Below are 20,245 nucleotides of genomic sequence, written 5' to 3'. Positions count from 1 at the left end.
AAAGTGGGTTGTCATGCTGACTACTGGCTTTAATACTCTATCCTGATCTGCATACTTGTCCCAAATAAGTGATGGAGAAGGGCTCACGTGAATACTTGCTAGTGGTCCAAAGTACTGCAGCAAGTCAGTCAGGTCCACATCACATCTCACGAATAGCATTTTCAGAAAATGTGGGCAGTATGGACAGCTTCTGTGTTCCTTTAAAGTACACATGTAATGAAAATAAAATGTAATGGATGACCAGATAAATGGAACATTAGCAAAGATACATGTAGACTGCCTGAGTGTCCTTAAAGTGGTTCTAAAGGCAGAAAGTTTTTTTTACCTTGATGCATTTTATGCATTAAAGTAGAAATCTTTCTTCATGCAGCTCCCCCTGACAATAGACACAGCCGGCTTGGGAGCGAGCATGCACGAGTGCCCCTATAACAAGTGGCTTGCTCTAGGGTACTCGGCAGGTGGGAAGTGCCAGGAGCGCCAGTGGGGTACCCCAGAAAAGGAGAATTGGGGCTGTTCTGTGCAAAACTATTGCTCAAAGCAGCTAGATGATATGTTAAATGTGCCATTTCGAAAAAAAAAAAAAAAAGTTTATCTTTTACAATTACTTTAAAAGCACGTATAAAGAAATGCTGACGACTTATACAAGTGAGGCAAAGTGTCTCTGGAAAGCTCAGACGCTCCTATATTCTCCTTACCTTAGGGGCCCGGGCAGTAAACGGAAGAGGGTGCAGTGGGGCACAGATACTGATCCTGCTGCACCAGCAGTAGGGAGAGTAGTAGCTGGGTGCTCTTCAGGGGGAACCACAGGAGGATTGGTTCCAGTGATAAGGCAGTACAGCCAGTCTTGCTTGGCAAGTGTTGAAATGATGGGGTCCGGGCCCAGTATAGGAGGGCCTACTGAACCCCCTTATTGACAGCGCTATGTTCCGAGCATGTGATTTTCTCCCCTCTGACAGTTTTGTGGGTCAAGCAACCAGCACTAGACCTGAGCACTGTTACATGGCCAGGGAAGTGACGTCATCCCTCCCTGGGTCCCCAGAACAGCTTATTCTAATGCTCGCTGCAGTGTAATAAAGAACAGACAGGTGAAGTGAACTTTTCCTGATACATTACTTTGCACAGCATGAGTAAGTTGTCAAAGTTTCTTTAACTCCAGGATCTCAATGTCTTAAGACACAACAGAATATACCTTGGAGTACAGTCCTTCAGCTTCAGAACTGCACAGATATGCTCTTATATAGCCTAGACTAGGGAGTGAATCATGACATTGTCTGTGGTGCAATGCTAATTCTAAAGCCGGCCATAGATGGAGAGATTTTTTTCCTACAACCACAGGTTGCAGGGAAGAAAATCATTCGATTTCCCACATCAACGGTCTCTGTCCAGCTTTAGTATGGTTTTATTTAGGCTGATTTACAAAAATGAGGAAGAAGGAAAATGGTAGGTTTTGGCTGTTGCTCCCAGTTGTTTGATTTGCTGTATAAAAACAGATGCAATTAGCATTAGGTAACTCAAAGTTTCCTTCACTTTTTATACTTACACCCTGTTCCAAATTATTATGCAAATTCTATTTGTGTCACAAAGATTAAATATTTTGTTTTTCAGTTTAACTCCTGGATGGCATTGTGTGTCAGGGCTCTTTTGATCACTGAAAACAATCTCGGACACCTGTGATAATTAGATTGGCCGGTGAGCCCAATTTAAGGAAAAACTACTAAAGGAGGGTGTTCCACATTATTAAGCAGAGCACCATTTTCAAGCAATTTGGGGAAGAAAAAGGATCTCTCTGCTGCCGAAAAGAGTGAAATTGTTCAATGCCTTGGACGAGGTATGAAAACATCAGATATTTCACAAAAACTTAAGCGTGATCATCGCACTATTAAGAGATTTGTGGCTGATTCAGAGCACAGACGGGTTTGTGCAGATAAAGGCACATTGAGGAAGATTTCTGCCAGATCCATGCATCAGATCAAGAGAGCAGCTGCTAAAATACCATTACATAGAAGCAAACAGATATTTGAAGCTGCTGGTGCCTGTGGAGTCCCATGGACTTCAAGGTGTAGAGTCCTCCAGAGTCTTGCAACTGTGCATAAACCTTCTATTCGGCCGCCACTAACCAATGCTCACAAGCAGAAACGGCTGCATTGGGCAGAAAAATACATGAAGACTAATTTTCAAACAGTCCTGTTCACTGATGAGTGCCGTGCAACCCTGGATGGTCCAGATGGATGGATGGTGGACGGCCACCCTGTTCCAACAAGGCTGCAATGTCAGCGAGGCGGTGGTGGAGTCATGTTTTGGGCCGGAATCATGGGAACAGAGCTGGTCGGCCCCTTTAGGGTCCCCGAAGTTGTAAAGATCAGCTCTGCAAAGTATGTGGAGTTTATGACTGACCACTTTCTTCCCTGGTACAGAAGGAAGAACTATGCTTTCCATAATAAAATCATCTTCATGCATGACAATGCACCATCTCATGCTGCAAAGAATACCTCTGCATCAATGGCTGTTATGGGGATAAAAGGAGAGAAAGTCATGGTGTGGCCTCCATCCTCCCCTGACCTCAATCCTATTGAGAACCTTTGGAGCATCCTCAAGCAAAAGATCTATGAGGGTGGGAGGCAGTTTACATCCAAACAGCAGCTCTGGGAGGCTATTCTGACATTTTGCAAACAAATTCAAGCAGAAACTGTCCAAAAACTCACAAGTTCAATGGATGCAAGACTTGTGAAGCTGCTATCAAATAAGGGGTCCTATGTTACAATGTAACGTGACCTGTTAAAATGTTTTAAAAAGTTAAAATGTTAAAAGTTTGATTGAAATAGCTTCTGATTTCAGTAAATATGCTGCAAACACAACAAATGACAATTTTCAGTTCTTTACACCCTATAAAGTGTTTTGAAACTTACTGTACGTAATAATTTGGAACAGTGCATTGTAAGTTTGTTTAAAGAAATACTGTTATCATTAGGTTTGTTCAATAAAATTTTAATTATACTCTTAATAGTTGATAACATGAGAATTATGCTGACTGTTATTTACATCAATTATTTAGGTAAATGAGAAAAACATCATTTGCATAATAATTTGGAACAGGGTGTATATGGATGATTTGTCAAGCAAGAATAAATCAGGCTCATTTCTAATTTTTAGGGTTTCCAACAGTTGTGTGTTTTTAAAGTAGAACTAAAGGCTGGATGTGTGATAGCATTCATTAATCGTTTCTCTTTAGGAGGTTTATTTAAAGTTTGTGGGCTTTAATTCTGTGCTGCTACATAAATGGGTAGAACCAGCACTGCTGTTTTGTGTTAGGCGCAGCCTCCTTCAGCGTCCCAGCACTGTAGTCACGCTGTCATAAACTGTTCCTTGTCACTGCTTACAGGCAGGAGCCTTACCGGCTCCAGATCACATAATTGGGAACCTCATGCCACCCCATAACACATGTGCGGCAGCAAAGAAGCTGTCTTAAATGCCCAGATGCTGCTTATGTGCATCCATGGCACCGGAGCCTTCTGTGCTAAGAGTGTGCTCGCTGTGTAAATAACCCCCATACACCTTGTACAGTTCTTGCAATGAAAATGTCCCTGTAAGGTCGCTGCCCATGCACACTATAGCTACATTTTTTTTTTTACTATGGATGAGCCATGCTCTGCTGCATAGTTTGAAGCCATTATTGGTACAGCTGATTTACTGGAATGAATGAGGATGTGGTTCTTGTGCATAGTGAGAGCACCTGGTGAAAGCAGTTTTGTTGCTGAGGCTGTGTTGCAGCAGGAATTTTACAGTAAAGCTCACTTGATGTTTGAAAGGGGCAAGTATTTTACTAGGCCGATTGCACTTGGGTGTGGGGCATTAAAACACCACAGTAATAAAGGTTTGCTGATACTTTATTTGCAAATAACTTTTACTACAAGAACAGGTGTGGACATTTTTGAAAAAAACTACTTGTCTAGGGACTAAATCGTGTCCCAATCTACTTGTCCTAGTAAAAAAAACATACATTTTAACCAAAACTGTATTTAAACCTGCTTTAAGTAATATCTGGGGCTTTTAAAAACAAAAGGGACTTAAACCTTTAATATTTTTAACATTGCACTGTTTCTCTCCTCCTCCCTTCACTGCCTGTCTCCAGCACCGGGCCCAGGGACTGGCAGGGAGGGGAGAGACCTTGCAGTGTATTGAGCACCGATTGGCTGCTCGTCAGGAAAGGGCAGTGTCCGCCTTTATCCATTTCACTGCCGGAGCTGTTTTTGCGTTATTTCCACACGTTTAACAAAAAATAATTTAAGGCCTGAATATGACACAAACCCCTGAAATATGATATATTTTCTGAAATCTGAGATCCTAGAGAATAAAATAGTAGTTCCAATTTTTTTATGTCACTCTTATCACAAAGGTCTAGGAAGAGCAGATGTGCAAGCAGAGCCCGGGATATATAGTGGGCAGGGGGGCAGCGTAGGCTGGCACTGTGGGCTCTGTGGAAGCAATCGGACTGCAGCGCTGCTGCCCGAATGCTTCCACCTGACAGATGAGCCCTGCTGCTTGCAGGGCTAAAAGCAAAAAAAAAAACTACCTGCCTGGCTTCTAGAACTACATGTCCTGGGCGTCGGGTGATAGGCATTGCATATCCCTGAAGAATCTGTCTAACCATCATTCCCCTTTTGTTCATGGGAGCTTTCTTTAAACTACAGGAAGGAACAGAGAAATTGCCTTTGGAGGCCAGTCAGTGACTTATCAAAATCTCCTATGAAACATCAACGCTTCAGTCATAAGCTGAGCGCTACCTGGGTGTTTTTAATCTTGCTTTCAAGTGATTCTAATATTGTGCAATGATCACTATGTATCATGCTATGTTTTGAGAGATGTTATAAAAGAGTTGCAAACTTGTAATTAAAGCCTGACTCTGTGCTCCCTCAATTCATCCCAGACTTTGTATTATTAATATTATTATTATACAGGATTTATGTTTTTATAATACTTTTCCAGGTGTCTTCAGGCTGGTGACATGATGCAGAGTCCTCTTCTCTGGGGCTGGCCAGTCTTACATGTTTCAAAGGGCAGTGCTCATGGGTAGACTTTAGTGCCCTTTTCTGCATCATTAGTGCACAAAGCTTATTTTAGGTTTTGTTCATGTTTCTTTTTCTTTTGTTACAGGCATGGGCCAGACCAGGTTTCGGATAGGGGATCAAGAGTTTGACTCATTACCTACTCTACTGGAATTTTATAAGATACATTATCTGGACACTACCACTTTAATAGAACCTGTTTCTAAGTCTAAGCAGTCTGGTGTGATCCAGAAGCAGGAGGAAGCAGAATATGTACGGGCTCTTTTTGACTTTAATGGCAACGATGAAGAAGATCTTCCATTTAAGAAAGGAGACATCCTGAGAATCCGGGATAAGCCTGAGGAACAGTGGTGGAATGCAGAGGACAACGAAGGAAGACGGGGCATGATACCAGTGCCTTATGTGGAAAAGTACAAGCTTCCCCCAACTTCTGGGTCTGCTCTGATTGGAGGTAACCAGGAAAATTCGCATCCGCAGCCACTGGGTGGGCCGGAGCCAGGGCCCTATGCCCAGCCCAGTGTCAACACTCCGCTGCCTAACCTCCAGAATGGGCCCATTTATGCCAGGGTTATCCAGAAGCGAGTCCCCAATGCCTACGACAAGACAGCCTTGGCTTTGGAGGTATATAATGGGGGCAGCCATGAAGGAAAATTGTATTTCAAATTGATTTTCCTTTCAAGTACAATCATTGTTTAGGCTAAGCTAACAGTAGTATAGATTTTTCTGCAGACTGAAATATGGGCATTTAAGATTGCATGTCATGAGATTTGTTGTTTTTGCCATTTGAAACAGATATTCAAATTCTACAATTTTTGCCTTCCAGGAAGATTTTCTAAGAAAGTGTCATCCTGGTTTTTAATCAGTTTAACATAACTGTCAGTTTTAATATAACTTCTTAAATGTAAGTTAGATACCTATACCTTGAGAATACTTGCACTGTGTACAGGGATAGTCAAGCTATCTATAATAATTTGTTCTTTAATTTTCATGTTCATTATTTTTCATACTCTATTAATTATATTAAGGCCAGAATATTTCCATCAAGGAAAACCTTGTGTTTGTAAATACTGCTCTATATGTAACTTTCCATGCATTATGTGATCAACCACAAATGCCCCATACGCAGTGCAAATGTTGTCCTGGTGTGAGTCCTTAAGCTCACCACACGTTACAATCGGATTATACCTTCTCCTTTTGATTGAGCAACTATGTACTGTATGGGTTTTGTTGACTGGATAGTTTATGGAGTTACTCGTATCACATATCTGAAATTGATTGCACAAAGATTGTATACTCAGTTTGTAACATGCATGCTGACCCTCAGCCTTCCAGTCAGTGTAACCTGTAGAGCACTATCATCTGGGACAAGTTTGCTTCGTAACATCTTCTGAATTTTTTGAGTTTGGGAAAACCAATCTAGTATCTACAGTTTCCAGCTTCTGGGTCTTTGTCTGTTTTTCCTTTTGTGTTTCTGGTTTGACATGTACAATTTGCAACATTTTTGTAAACTTTCCAAACACCTTATGGAAGTGCATTTTAAACTAGAAATCAACAAACCTGTCAAGATTTGCAGTCTGGACCACAATTTCCTCTTCTTTCACCCTTAAGCCCATTTCTTATACCACATCAACCTTATAAAGTACTTAACAGTAGTGGTTGTATGGTATATAATATCTAAAGGGAAACACTGGGCCACATGGCTCAAATTTTGGCACCACCCGGCTTGACAATAGTCAGTTGAGCAATTTACTTTTTTAGAAGGAGGTAGGTGGAAAATTGTCATGTAAACAGTGCCTGCATCCAACCAGCACTGTTCAAGTCTTTTGACAGCCACTGGAGCCGGCAGGGGAGATTCTTCCATTTAACTGTGTTTAGCATGCCTGTTCAGTTTCTTTTGTTCAGCTCGTAAGCTGATCGAAAAAAATGTAGACCTGTATGGCAAGCTGTGTTCTCAATGGTTCCCGATCCAGTAAGGTATTGCCCACAAAGTTATAGATCTCTTGTCTTGTACTTTGGGCATTCTTTATTTCTATAGACAGTACAAACTATTCAGCACCAAGAGATAAAAAGGTGATGTGGGGGAGTGTGTCCCTTACTTCCAATCAGGGCTGAGAGCTCTTCTCACTGAGGTATGCGGAGTAACTTCAGCTACCCACCCCCAGCTTTCTGGAAGCTCAGACGAGCTGTATAAATTCTGCCCTTTGAACGGCTACAGAAAAGAGAAGACTGCAAATAGGTATAATTTATGCAGGAGAATTTGTTTAATCTGTGTATCACCTGTAGTCACTTCACTGGGTATATGTGAAGGCTTACAACTACTTTAAGTGCAGTACAAAATTGGGAGCTTAAATATCATGCCTGAGATTTCTCAGGCAATGAGACCAATGTTAAAATTAAAGAATCATTCTTGAACTAGATACTCCAGTCTTAAAATGGAACTATACTTCCAGCAATGCAGCGTCCCTTTGCTACCCGACCAGCCGCTGACAGCTTCAAGTCTCGGTCCGGGTCTCGATTTCGGCTGATGTCATTAGCCGGGCGGGGATGACATCACTCCTGCGCATGCACGGGAGTTACGTCAGATTTGGCATTGCAGAATTTGTACTGTGAGCTGCACATGCGTGGTTCACTGTACAGGGGAAGACAGGCAGGTAAGTAACTAATGCAGAAGAGACAAAGCATGCCTCTTCTACATTAAAATTCCTGCCTGTCTGCCAATTTTTTATTTTTTAGTTAAAGTTCCACTTTAAAGCTGTGTTAAACCCAATAACAAAATTTTAATATATCGCAGCTGACCAATCCTTAAATATGGTGGCAGCATTGTCAGACTGGGAAGACGGATAAGCCAAATGTCAGCGAACACTTTTTTTAACCACCTTCCGCCCGCCCTATAGTATGACAGGCGCAAGGTGGTTCTCTCGTTCTGATATGACGTCATATGACGTCCTACCATTCTCACTGCGCATGTGCGGCTCAGGGAGCACGCAGCACGGCGATCGCCGGTGCGCTGTGTCCCTCGGACACAGCGGATCACGGAAAGAGCCGAAGATGTCGGCTCGGTCATGTGATCAGCTGTGTCCAATCACAGCTGATCACATGTAAACGCGGAAATGCCGGTTATTGGCATTTCTCTCCTCAAGCTGTCACGCTGACAGCTCGAGAGGAGAGCCGGTAATCGGCTTTCCGCGGAGGGGACATGTACACTGATCAGTGTGGCCCCATCAGTGCCACGTGCCAGTGCCCATCAGTGCCACATCTCAGTGCATACCAGTGCACATCAATGCCACATATCAGTGCCCATCTTAGCTGCCTTTCAGTGCCACCTATCAATGCCAGTCAGTGCTGCCTATCAGTGTTATGTATCAGTGCTGCCTTTCAGTGCCCATCAGTGATGCCTGTCAGTGCCACCTATCAGTGCCCATCACTGCAGCCTCATTAGCGCACATTAGTGAAGGAGAAAAATCACTTATTTACAAAACTGTATAACAAAAACTAAGAAACATTTTTTTTTTTCAAAATTTTCAGTGGTTTTTGGTTTAAGAAAAAATAAAAATCCCAGAGGTGATTAAATACCACCAAAAGAAAGCTCTATCTGTCTCAAAAAAATGATAAAAATGTCATATGGGTACAGTGTTGCATGACCGCGCAATTGTCATTCAAAACGTGACCGCGCTGAAAGCTAGAAATTGGCCTGGGCAGGAAGGGGGTATAAGTGCCCTGTAGGCTAGTGGTTAAGCTGTTTTTATTTTACCTTTTACATATAAGTTTTACATATGAATAAAAGCACCTCTGTCATTAAATGGTTTGTCTCAACCTAACTGCCACTTTTGGTGGACAACTTGGTCTGTTAAATGAAGATAAAAAATAACACTTACTGGTCACATCACCAGGAGAAGATAGATTAAAATTAGTCTAAAATGGAGCCACCTTGTCCAAGAGTTGGTAAGCTGCAACATATTACAGTTTTGTATTTGTGTTTAAAGTAGAACTATAGGCGAAACTTCCCCCCCCGATTCATATTTTAGGACAGCTTACAAGAGAGGCTCCTCCCACCTAGCACAGGAAAATGTTTTAATATAAAAACTCCTGGAACACTCTCAGACCCTCAGTATAGGTTTGATCCTCAAGAAGCAGCAGCTGAAGAGAATTTGTCATCTCTTCAGGAAGCTGCAACAGAACAAATCAGGAAGCCAACATCAGAAGAAATGTTGGTACTTCAATAAAGGAAAAGAGAAAGGGGGGTTTTATTTAACCCCTCCAGCCCAAAGACGTCACATTGACTCTCCAAGCAGCATTCAGATATTTACGGACAACATCACCTCGGTAGCCTACATAAACAAGGGGAAACGAGGTGAAAGAGTCTCATGCTGATAGCAGAAGACCTCTTCCGTTGGCAAGATGAACATAATGTCACTATCGGCAGTTTGTTTAAAAGGGGAACTGAATGCATTAACAGACTTTCTAAGCAGGGAGAAGGTCACACACATGGAATGCAGTTTTAATCAGGAAGTGTTTGACCTAGTCATACAAAAATGGGGGTATCCAGTGGTGGATCTTTTTGCCTCCAAGGTAAACTAGAATGTGGTGTGATACGTTTCCTTTCAGAAGGATACGGACAGTTTGGCCATAGATGCTCTAGGTCATCCTTTTGAAGGGGAACATATTATATGCTTTTCCCCCCTTCCACCAGGTTCTAAAAGTAATATCAGATCAAGATCAAAGTCTCCGCAATAAAGGTAATTCTTATTGTGCCTTACTGGCCCCAAGAGGGCATTGCTCCTTGGGACTACTCAGACTAAGTGTGGCGAGACCTTGGAAGTTACCAATCAGAGCAGACCTCCTACAGCAGGGGGCAGTGATACACCTAGCAGTGGCTCAGATTTCTCTTACGGCCTGGCTCCTTAATGGAAACTGCTAAAAAAAAATAAGTTTGTCAAACAGAATAATCAGTACCATCTTGACCAGTAGAAATACTTTAATTCATGGAAAAATTTTAAAGATTCTGCAGTTGGCACAGGGCAGATAACCGTTTTTGGGTCCTATCATTCCTGCAGTCCTGGAATTTCTTTAAGATGGAGCAGACCTTAAAGCGGCGTTCCTGGTGAATAGAAAAAAAAGTCAGCAGCTACAAAAACTCTAGCTGCTGACTTTTAAAATACACTTGCTTGTCCCTTGTTCTAGTGGTATCACTAGCCATCTTTTCTCCCCGGCGCTGGCATCTTCAGTGTGGGCACCCGGCTGTGACAGCTTGCGGCTTCACAGCCAGGTGCTCACTGTATATGTGTGAGTAGCGCTGCGCTTTGTGATTGGTCCCGTAGTCTTCAGTGACCTGTCACATGTCCCAGAAGACTACGGGGAGAGGGGGGAGGACAACTTCCGCTTCCGATCGCCTATCAAATTCGGGTACCCGCTCAAAACCCCGCTCCCCAAAGGAGTCAATCCTTATCGGGGGAGCAGGGGACAAAGCCTTAAAGTAGAACTTCCCCTTTTGGGTGGAGCTCCGCTTTAACTGTAACCCAAATGTACTGAAAGTTGAAGTAGCACCTTCTCAAGTTTTCTTGAACTTCGTATATTAGAGTAGGCATTAATCAAGCGGTTCTTGACAGCAGTAGCTAGGAAAACGAAAGCACAAAGGGTGAGATTCGCATCGTGGGAGCTCTCTATAGTGTTTGCAAAGCTTTAGCAAGGAACCATTTGAACCTCTAGAGCAGGGGTCTCCAAACTTTCTAAACAAAGGGCCAATGCATCTTTGGCATTAGGGGAGGAATGGCACCCTATTCTTGGTGTAAGTTGGAGAAATAGTGCCCCATCACTATTGTCAGTGGGAAGAATAATGCCCCATTGTTGGTGTTAGTGGGACGAATAGGGCCCCATGGTTTGTTTCAGTGAGAGGAATAGTGATTGTTGCTGATGTCAGTAGCCGGAATTATGTCCACTTGTTGGTGTCACTGGGAGGTATAGTGTCTTGTATCAGTGGGAGTAAAAGTGCCCCAAGGGCCGGATAAGGTAAGCAAAGAGCTGCAGTTTGGAGACCACTGCTCTAGAGGACTGTTCATAACGTTTTTGACTCTGAAAATGGTGTTCTTAGTTCAGGTTTCAGCCAGGAGGGTCAGTGAGGTTCAGCCTTTGTATCCTCCCAGAAAAGGTAATTCTAACATTAGACTTGGACTTCCTCCTGAAAGTAGCTTCAAACTTTCACAGGAAGCAAGAAAGAATATTCCCAGCTTTCTGCAGAGATGCAAGGAATCCAGAAGAAGAGGAATATAATAGAATCAATGTTAGGAGAGATCTGTTGGCCTCCATTGAGCAGTCTAAAGACTGGTGGTTAATTTCCAACATATTTTTCAGGGCCAAAGAAAGGTAAAGAAGCCATGAAAAACCACCATTGCAATATGGATGAACACAGCCATCATTTGAGCCTATAGAGCTGCCTCCCTGGAGCCTCCATCAAACGTCAAAGCTCATTACACCTGGGCCTTAGCAACCTCAGAGGCAGAAAAGGCTGAAGCATCTCTAATCTGAATATGCAAAGCCGCTACCTGGACTGCTTTTTACAGCACATGAGGTTTAGGATGTCAGAGGGGTTTTAACTATCTCGCATACCACAATCGTATACCACTTTTACGTTTCTAAGGATCATTCCATAATATGAGGACAGCTATATATAAGGAAAATGCTATGCTCACTAATTGCTGCCAAAAAAACCATGGGTTTCTTTTTCACAATTTAGTCTGTAGCATTGCGTGCGAATCAAGGCAATGGCTACAATAAAGAGCACACAGATTCCTACTTATCCTGCAGTTCCATATCTTTAAAATACTGCCCTGCTATCCAAGCAGCAAATTTTCAGATTTGTGTTTTCAGACCCTGTGACTTGGTTGTTTGAGCCATTGGTAGACAGGTTTTTGCGAAGATATAAGATTTCAGACCTGTATGACTTTTTATTATAAAGATTATGAGTAGCACTTAGTCATTACACAGTTGATTCGGTGTGTAAGTAGCTAGAAAAGAAAGGAAGTCCCTCACTGAAATATTTTATGCCCAAATGGGAATTTTCAGTCATTTATTCATGAGATTCGGAAACTCAGAGCTAGAGATGGAACATGAAATTCCAAGTTGACTCATGTTTATAGCCATACTATTTCCAGATGGACATCTATTGTTTCTGTTACAGGCAACATTTTGTCAACACCTTTACATTTTAGGGGTCATTGGAAAAATACGTGCTATTTATGTCTTCAAAGTATATGTAAACCCTTACCTTATAAAACAACCCCCATGCAGGTAGATCATTTTTTGCATAGATATAAAAACATTATTCCCAATCACCCCAACCCCCCCTCCCCATTTTTTTTTTTTTTTTTTTCACATTCCCTCTGTTCTCAGCTGCATATAGAGCTAGGTGGGGAGATCAGGACAAGTCTGATCATTTTAGGAGAGCAGGCTGATATCCCAGCACAGCTAGAGAACTGACCACACTATGTTCTCCTGCTTAGTGTGGTCAGTTTTTAATAGGAAAGCAGAGGGACGGGCACGAACACCAGGGATTTCACAAAACGGAAGCAATACAAAGAGAACAGGGTACATTTTCATACAAGTACATGGTACAGAAGGCATGTATCAGGAATATGAAATGTTGGGTTAGCATATTCTTTAAAGTGGAACTTTACCCATAACAACTTGATAAAAAAAGGTTTGTTGGCAAGGTACATGCATTCCACATTAATAATTATGCTACCAAAATTAGCATGTGCTGTAAATTGCCTCCAGCATTGTACCTGTTTTTTCTTGCTGGAGACTGCCATTTTGCTGAAGCCCAGAGCCCCTGAACAGCAGTAAATCATAAAGCGGAACTAACACCATTGCTTTTAGAAGTGTCAAAAAACAGTTACATCCCTGGAATGCCGGGACTGTCAACTGTCACAGTTGCTTGTGTCCTCAATCAAATTGTCATCAAATTGTCATCAAATGTATGGTGTTATCACATATACAGCACCATGGCAGTTGCAGATCAAACTGGAGCAGCTTCCTTGGCTGTAAAGGATAGGATGGATTAATTCCACTTTAAGCCCAGGTTCACACCAATGTGGTGCGGGAAACGCTGCGAATCCTGTGCATTTCCCACACTACATTGCAGTCTCATCCTGTTCATGTGATCTGTTGCTGGTGTCAATGATAAATTTATGACACCCCGAAACAGATTGCAAAACTTGATGTGATTGCCACAAATCGTATTGCATGGGTGAAAACACCCTAACGATTCAGTTGCAGATTTAAAAAAGGGTCCTGCGCCTTTTTGCTGCGGATGCAATGCGATTTGAGCCATACAAAATATATGGCTCAAATCGCACCACACAGACATGTAAATGTAATTTGCACAGGTATGTGGTGCGATTCCTGTATGAATTACATGCAGTGGCCCACACCTTAGTGTGATCCTCGGCTAAGGCTGTCAGCAGATCAGCCTCTACAAATTCGGCAATGCCCATAATTAGAGAGCAACTGAGCATCTGCAGAGCAGGATGAGACTGTATTACTAGATTTTAACCAGTTGCCGCCCAGCCTATGGCCATATGGCGTCCTTCCCAGATCGCGCATGCCCACAGGGCCGTGCTGCGGCGAGATCTGTCACTGGCCGTGTACCTTGGACATGGCCAATGACAGATCTGTGTACCACCCCCCCCCCGCCAGTACCATGTGACCTGCTGTGACCAATCACAGCAGGTCACATGACAGTTGTATACAATGGATGGCTTTCTTTGTAAAAAAAATACTGATCACTTCCCCAAAAGTAGTGCTATGGTAACATTATGCTACTTTGGTCATGGTGCAATATGAAAAAAAATCTTAAAAGAGAAAAAATGTAATAAATTGAAAAGCAAACTTTTTTTTTTTTTGTACTGTCACCAGTCAGTGTCCCTGATCACTGCCACACCAGTTATATGCTGATGCTGTACTGCACTGTTGACAGTATGTAAAAAAAAATAGAGATTTTTGTTTTTCATTTTTTTTTTCCAAAAAATGACAAAAAAATTACAACTTCAAAAAACTCGCCATGCCTCTTATGAAATACGTTGGACCATCTACTTTGCAAAGAGGGGTCATTTGGGGGATATCTACTTTCGAACATTTTTTGGCCTCAAGAAATTAGATTGACTGTCAGTACTTAAGGATTGATCAATTTTCAGATATATCCCATAGTTTGTGGACTCTATAACTTTCCTACAGACTAAATGATAAATACTAATTTGGGCTATTTTCACCAAAGAAATGTAGCAGAATACATCTTAGCCTAAATTTATGAAGAACAATTATTTATTTGCAAACTTTTATAACAGAAACAAAGAGAAAAGTGTTTTGTTTTTTTTTATTTCAAAATTTTTTCTTTTTTTTTTAATTTTGGCAAAAAATTAAATCCCCAGTGGTGATTAACCCCTTCACGCCGGCCGCACACAAATGTGCGGCCTCCCGGCGTCTGGGCCTAGATGCCGAGCGGCCACACATTTGCGTTCATGTAGCAAAAAACATATGTGCTGAGAGCGTGCGCTCCCATCACACATGTGAGGTACTCACGGAAAGGTTTCGGTCCGCTCTTTCGATCGATATTCGTGCAGCCGTTTATAAAGTTCTCGATACACCTCCAGGTTGCTGTATTGCATTGAATTTTATAGAAAATTATAGAAGCTGCCGTTTGAAAAGGAAAGAAAAACTTTAACATTTAACATTTTTGCAGATATAAAATTGTGCATTTATTTTTATTTTTTTTTTGCTGCAGGAGCCTGTAAAGCATTGCTATGCAGGTCTCCTGAAGATCTTTCAGTATATCTGCTTTGCCTGTATGGTATGTATGAGCAAGCAGATATACTGACCGGATTTAATGAATGATAAATTTCCAAAATGTGCTGCGCTCCACTTATTAATGATATTATCAAATCATATATTCATACATATATATATATATATATATTACACACACACAGGTTCTCTTATTGACAATTAGTGCAATAAAGAAATATCTGCTATAAACATCTTCTGTAAAAAAAGTGTACATATAGATACCAAAAAAAATTCCATATATACTTCTTCAGAAATACGCGTGTTCACTAAACCATTAAGTGAGGTCATATAACGCTTGTGTCCCTTTTTAATTGGACCAAATGTGGATGGGATGATATCCTGCTGAATGGGATCCCCTTCATTTCATCGATAGGCTCTCCTCCCACAGTGGTTTGTGTAAAGGAATAATCAGATCATAGTGTTTTATTGTTAGATAACATCTTATTGATAAAAGGTAATGCACTCACATGATATCTGTATAAGGAACCGCTTTGTGCAAAAAAATATATCCTCCTGAGTTTTGGCAGTGGTGAAAAAGCCCCTACCCTGCGCGTTACGCCATCGGTCACATGGCTTCATCTTTTCAAGTGAACACGTATTTCTGAAGACGTATATATGGACTTTTTTTTTTTACAGATTTTTTTGTCCTTCCTTTAACAGAAACCGAATACCTTTTGTAGCGAAACATGCTGATAGTTTTTTTGCTGAGCTGCGCCTACCCTCCTTATCCGTTGCAGTCCGGGATGCTACCAAGCCATCAAATCTTTGAAAGCCTCCAAGGCTTCAGGCCCAGATGGGTTTTCTGGGTTCTACTATACAAAATTTGCCACTGTTCTGGTTCCTCACTTAGCAGCCTCTTTCAATTCTTTGAAGCAGGGTTCAGCTTTTTTTGGAGTCTCTTCAGGCGCATATTACTATGATCCTTAAGAAGATGCCTTTGAACCGTAAGCTTTCAGACCGATCTTGCTGCTAAATGTGGACTTCAAGATTCTGGGAAAAGTTCTGAGCACCCGAATTAATAAGTATCTACTCTCACTTATCCACAGAGATCAGATTGGCTTTGTTCCGGGGCAACAAGCTGCTGATAACATACGTAAAGTCATCCATCTCATTCATATCTTACATCGCAGCAGGATACTGGGGTTTCCTTCATCCCTGGACATTTATAAAGTGCTCGATTTGCTTTCTTGGGAGTATTTGACATATGCGCTGTCTAGATGGGGGTTTGGTGACACATTTTTGTCTTGGATCTCGACTTTATATTTGTCTCCGATCTCGACTTTATATTTGTCTCCCTTAGCCTCTGTCAAATATGCAGGCTTTTTTTTCCCCTCATCTTTCCCTATTTTCTGGGGGCACGAGACAGGGATGCCCACTATCACCTGCTCTTTTTGTTCTCGCTCTCGAACCTCTAGCTGCAGCCATTCGAAATCACCCAGATATTTTTGGCGTCCCCTATGCCAGCACTCAATACAAGGCCAATATTTATGCAGATGATGCTCTTTTGGTTTTTAACCAATCCTCTCATCACTCTCCCCAAACACCAGGTCATATTGGACCGTTGTTCTGCTATATCTGGCCTTCGCATCAATTTGTCTAAAACCATGTTATTGAATATTACGCTCCCTGCCAACCTGGTTGAATGGTTGCAGACACAATTTCCCTACCGTTGGGCATCCCATTTCCTGGCTTATCTTGGCGTTACTCTTATTACCTCCTACTCTGCCTTATTTTCGGCTAATTATTACCCCTTGATGCGATTTGTTACTTCCCTATTTCATTCTTGGCAGTTTCCTTCCTTATCATGGATTGGCCGGATACATGCTGTCAAGATGACTATCTTGCCAAAGATCCTATACTTTCTTCACACTCTCTCTATTCAGGTCCCTGCGTTTTTTTCTTCGTCTACTGCAAAGCTGGATTCTCCGTTTTTTTTTTGTTTTTTTTTTGTTTTTTTTTTTTTTTTGTTTTTTTTATTTGGTCTCATAAATGTCCCAGAGTGCCTAGATCCACTCTGTATACTCAGACTACAGGGAGGTTTGGGAGTTCCACATGTTTCTAGATAATATTTGGTCGGCTCCAATCTCCCAATTGTCCATTTTTCATGCCACGACAGATATCCCGTTATGGGTACTCTTGGATTACCCAACTGTGTTCCGCTTTCCTTACTACATTGCTTTGGCTCCCGCCTAAGTTGCGCCCTCTGGATTTGAGCCCTATCATCTTCAGTTTATGAACCTGGGATTCTGTTAAATATTCAGGTAATTTGATATGTTGGCAGCAAAGTGGCTAAATGGTTAGCACTTCTGCCTTGCAGTTCTAGGGTCGTTGGTTCGACTCCCAGCCACGACACCACCTGCCTGGAGTTTGCCTGTTCTCCCTGTGCCTGCGTTGGTTTCCTCCAGGTACTCTGGTTTCCTCCCACACTCCAAAGACATGCTGGTCGGTTAATTGGCTCTTGTCTAAATTGGCTCTAGTATGTGTATGTATGAATGTAAGTTGGGGACCTTAGATTGTACACCATTTGAGGGTTAGGGACTGATGTGAATGTACAATATATATGTAAGCGCTGTGTAAATTGACGGCGCTATATAAGTACCTGTAATAAATAAATATCTTTTCTACCTCTTTTGCTGATTACGCATAATCCTTTATTTACACCAGGCTTAGAACATCCCCCTTCTTTCTCTTGGTGGACCTCCCATGGCTTTGTTCTTGTACATGATTTTCTGAGCGCTCGTACGTTTCCATCATGGGAGTCTCTTCGAGAATTACGGGGGGTCCCGCCACAGGAATATTTTCGGTATTTGCAATTGCGCTACTGGGTCCTGTCCCTCTGTTGTACCTCTACATATCCATACTGCAAAACGCCCTTTGAGCACATCTGTCAACATTCCCCAGGGTCTCCTGGTCTCATTCCTGTAATGTATGCCTCTTAACAGTAGGTTCTCCTCACCACCCCTGTCTTATGTCTCTCAGTGGGAGCGAGATCTAGGTTTCTCGATTGCGGCGGAGGATTGGCGTAGGGCATGGGGGATGGTGGAGAAATGTTCCTTCAATACCATCACTCTTGAGGCAGCCTACAAAGTTCTCCTGCGGTGGTACAGGGTCCCGCCGCGGACTGCTCACTTTAATCCAGCTGGCGGAGATAGGTGTTTCCAGAACTGTGGTCTACTTGGGGACGTCTTGCACATTTGGTCGTGCCTGCGATTGATAGGCTTCTGGTCTAGGGTTTTTGGTTTGCTGCAAACGTTATTTCATATTACGGTCTGTAGGGATGCAAGGGTGGCCCTCCTGCATTGCCCAATTTTGGGTCCGTCTAGGTCTCAGCAGAAATTGGCATCCTACCTATTCATTTCGGCCAAACGTGCTATAGCTCAAGCTTGGAGAACCCCTTCGGTTGTCTTCCAGGGGGTGAAGACCCGGATAAATGCTATGCTGATCAATGAACAGATGTCTAGCGTTCTTCAAGATTCTCATCCGAGATTCCTTAAGGTTTGGGAATCTTGGATACGTTATTCTAGCTATGGCCTCTTATAGTCATTGCCTATGTTAGCCCTGGATTCGTGTTTCTTCTAGTCTTCCTTTCTTCCATGTTTTCTCTCTGAATCTTTCTTTCTTCCTTATTTCTTTCTATGTTTTTATATTTTCTTTTTTCTATCAGTTTGGGTTTCTTTCTTCTTTTTCCTTTCCCGTATGTTCTGAGTTGATATTTCTTGGAAGGGGTTTTTCCTCTGGTTTTTTTTTTCCGGTAATATGATGGATTGCTGCTGCTACTGTTTTGGTTCAGCTTTTTGCTGCCCCTTCTTGATGCCATTGGACTTTCTGTTATTTGGCTAATACACCCTGCTGACTTGTATCTGCTTATGTATGCTATTGTTCTGCTTTGCTCCTGCGTGGGCGTATCATGAGCTTGTTGTATTATAAAAACAAATTTTTAGAGCACAAAAAAGCAATAAATTACCTTTTTTTTTTTTTTTGTAAAATACAAAAGATGAGGTTACACCAAGTAGATACCCAACATGTCAAACCTTAAATTTGCGTGCGCTCATTAAATGACCCTATATTTTCTATAGGCGACACTATTAAAGCCCCTTATAGGTCATCATTATAGTGTACAGAGGAGGTAATGCTAGAATTATTGCTCTCATTTTGGAGTGCTTGGTAATATGTAACATGTATCGCAATCGATGTTTTCATGCGTAGGCTCCCCAGTTTGTGTTTTTACGTTTTGTACATGGATATATGTGGAGTGGGGGAATGTTATGTGCTTGGGTGTAACTGATTTTTTTTTACAATTTTAAAATTTTACTTTTTTTTTTTTTTTCTTCAGATGATTTTTGGTAACAGGTTTTCTTTATTAAGACTTCCAGGGACTAAAAGATCCTGCATGTCTCCCCTGTACTCCCCTGAATGTAATGCAGTGCATTCTCTCCTGGCCTTGATGGCTGGGAAATCTTTCAACCGGGGTCCCGGAAGTGACATAACTTCACTTCCTGGTCGGTTCAAGAAGGTGAGGGGAGTGGACGTGTGGGGGGAGAGGCTGGCACTGTGTGGAAACTGCCGCCCGATGGCTTCCACCTGACAGGTGAGCCCTGCTGCTTGCCTGCAGCAGGGCTAAAGGTTAAAGAAAAATAAACTATATGTCCTTGGCATCAGGTGATATAAATTCAACATCCCTGACTACAGTGTCATTTGATAGACCGCTCTGAGGCTGCAGATGTCATATCTAATATTCTGGCACCTACTGGTAGTCTCAAGTCTGTTCAATAATTACAGAAAAATTAAATGCACAAAAATGGTAATTTGACATCTGATCTTATTGTCAGTGTTGCTGATAATATGGCTTCAAATCATAGAAATACAGAAAGGAGCACCAGACTCGAAAAAAAAACATGTGTTTCAGGGGCAACACAGGATAAAAGGTGGACCAAAGAAAACAGGACTTCACAGATCTTTAGTCCAGAATTGCCAGCAATTTCTTTCAAAAGACTATCTCCAACCAACTTTGATCAGACCATTCCAATAACAGCAAGGTCAAGAACTAAAGATCTGTGATCTCATGCACAACTGCTTTAAAGTGTATCTAAACCCAAATCTTGAGTATATTGCATGTGTGCATGTATAATAAAATATATATATATTAATGTTACAGCCTTATTCCGAAATGGATTAAATTCATTTTTTTCCTCAACATTCTACCAACAATACCCCATAATGACAATGTGAAAAGTTCATATTGAAATCTTTGCAATTTATTAAAAATTAAAAAATGAAATAAAGCCACATGTACATAAGTATTCACAGCCTTTGCTCAATACTTTGTTGAAGCACCTTTAGCACCA

General features: G+C 41.8%; 1 protein-coding gene across 1 annotated transcript in view; it reads left to right on the top strand.

Moving 5' to 3' along the window:
- CRK (CRK proto-oncogene, adaptor protein) overlaps positions 1 to 20,245 on the top strand; it is a 41,930-nt gene that overhangs the window by 7,076 nt on the left and 14,609 nt on the right. The window contains exon 2 of the mRNA XM_089683737.1: positions 5,152 to 5,684. Coding sequence (XP_089539863.1) covers positions 5,152 to 5,684 — 533 coding nt within the window. The remainder of the gene's footprint in view (positions 1 to 5,151; positions 5,685 to 20,245) is intronic.

This window comes from Staurois parvus, unplaced genomic scaffold (assembly GCF_062004578.1).
Source record: "Staurois parvus isolate SC_StPar_1 unplaced genomic scaffold, SC_StPar_1.0 ptg000321l, whole genome shotgun sequence".
Taxonomy (NCBI): Eukaryota; Metazoa; Chordata; class Amphibia; order Anura; family Ranidae; genus Staurois; species Staurois parvus.
The sequence above is the reverse complement of the archived record's forward strand: the minus strand, read 5'-3'. Positions and strand labels throughout refer to the sequence as shown.